Source organism: Hipposideros armiger, unplaced genomic scaffold, assembly GCF_001890085.2.
Source record: "Hipposideros armiger isolate ML-2016 unplaced genomic scaffold, ASM189008v1 scaffold_97, whole genome shotgun sequence".
Lineage (NCBI taxonomy): Eukaryota > Metazoa > Chordata > Mammalia > Chiroptera > Hipposideridae > Hipposideros > Hipposideros armiger.
In genome coordinates, this window is record NW_017731447.1 from 1118276 (window position 1) to 1118867 (window position 592).

A 592-nucleotide genomic window follows, 5' to 3' on the forward strand; every position below is an offset into this window, starting at 1 on the left:
CCCCCCAAGCTTGCCAGGAACTCCTTCCTTTCTGTCACCCACTGGGGGGGAGGGAAGGGGGAAGGAGTCAAAGATGAGATCCTGTCAGTCTCAGCCTGAACCTTAATTCCAGTGGCTTCTTCCAGGTCGACTGCCAGCCTCCCGAAACGCTGACTAAGACGATGCTTATCCTGAATGTCACAGAAACCATGTCACAGGTACTCTGTGAGGTGAGTACCTCGTTAATCCGAGCCCCACCCTGATCCACAGCCCCCCAAAATGCAGGTTAGCAGCAGGGTTGAGGAAGGTAGAAGGGAATGAAGTGTTTCTTCTGAAAAGCATGTGTGTTGACTTTTGTGGCTTCACTGTGTCCTAGGAAGTGGCCCCTCCCATCTTATGGAGGGACTAGGTGAGGTTCGGATTTCTCTAAGTGACGTCCCACTCTGAGGGCTGCTGCAGGGCCAGAAGTACCACCTGGGCTTCCACTGTGTAACTGTTCACGTGCTGTGAGAGTCTGGAGACCGCAGTCCTAGTCTTGTCTGCCTCGGGGTGTGACTCTATGTTTAGTTGCTCTCTTTGGACTTCAGAAGCCTCGATTGAAAATGAGAGGCTT

General features: G+C 52.7%; 1 protein-coding gene across 1 annotated transcript in view; it reads left to right on the forward strand.

Moving 5' to 3' along the window:
- Window positions 1–104: 104 nt before the first annotated feature.
- PODXL (podocalyxin like) overlaps window positions 105–592 on the forward strand; it is a 26647-nt gene continuing 26159 nt past the window's right edge. The window contains exon 1 of the mRNA XM_019646085.1: window positions 105–209. Within this exon, the coding sequence (XP_019501630.1) occupies window positions 162–209 (48 nt within the window). The 5' untranslated portion in view covers window positions 105–161. The remainder of the gene's footprint in view (window positions 210–592) is intronic.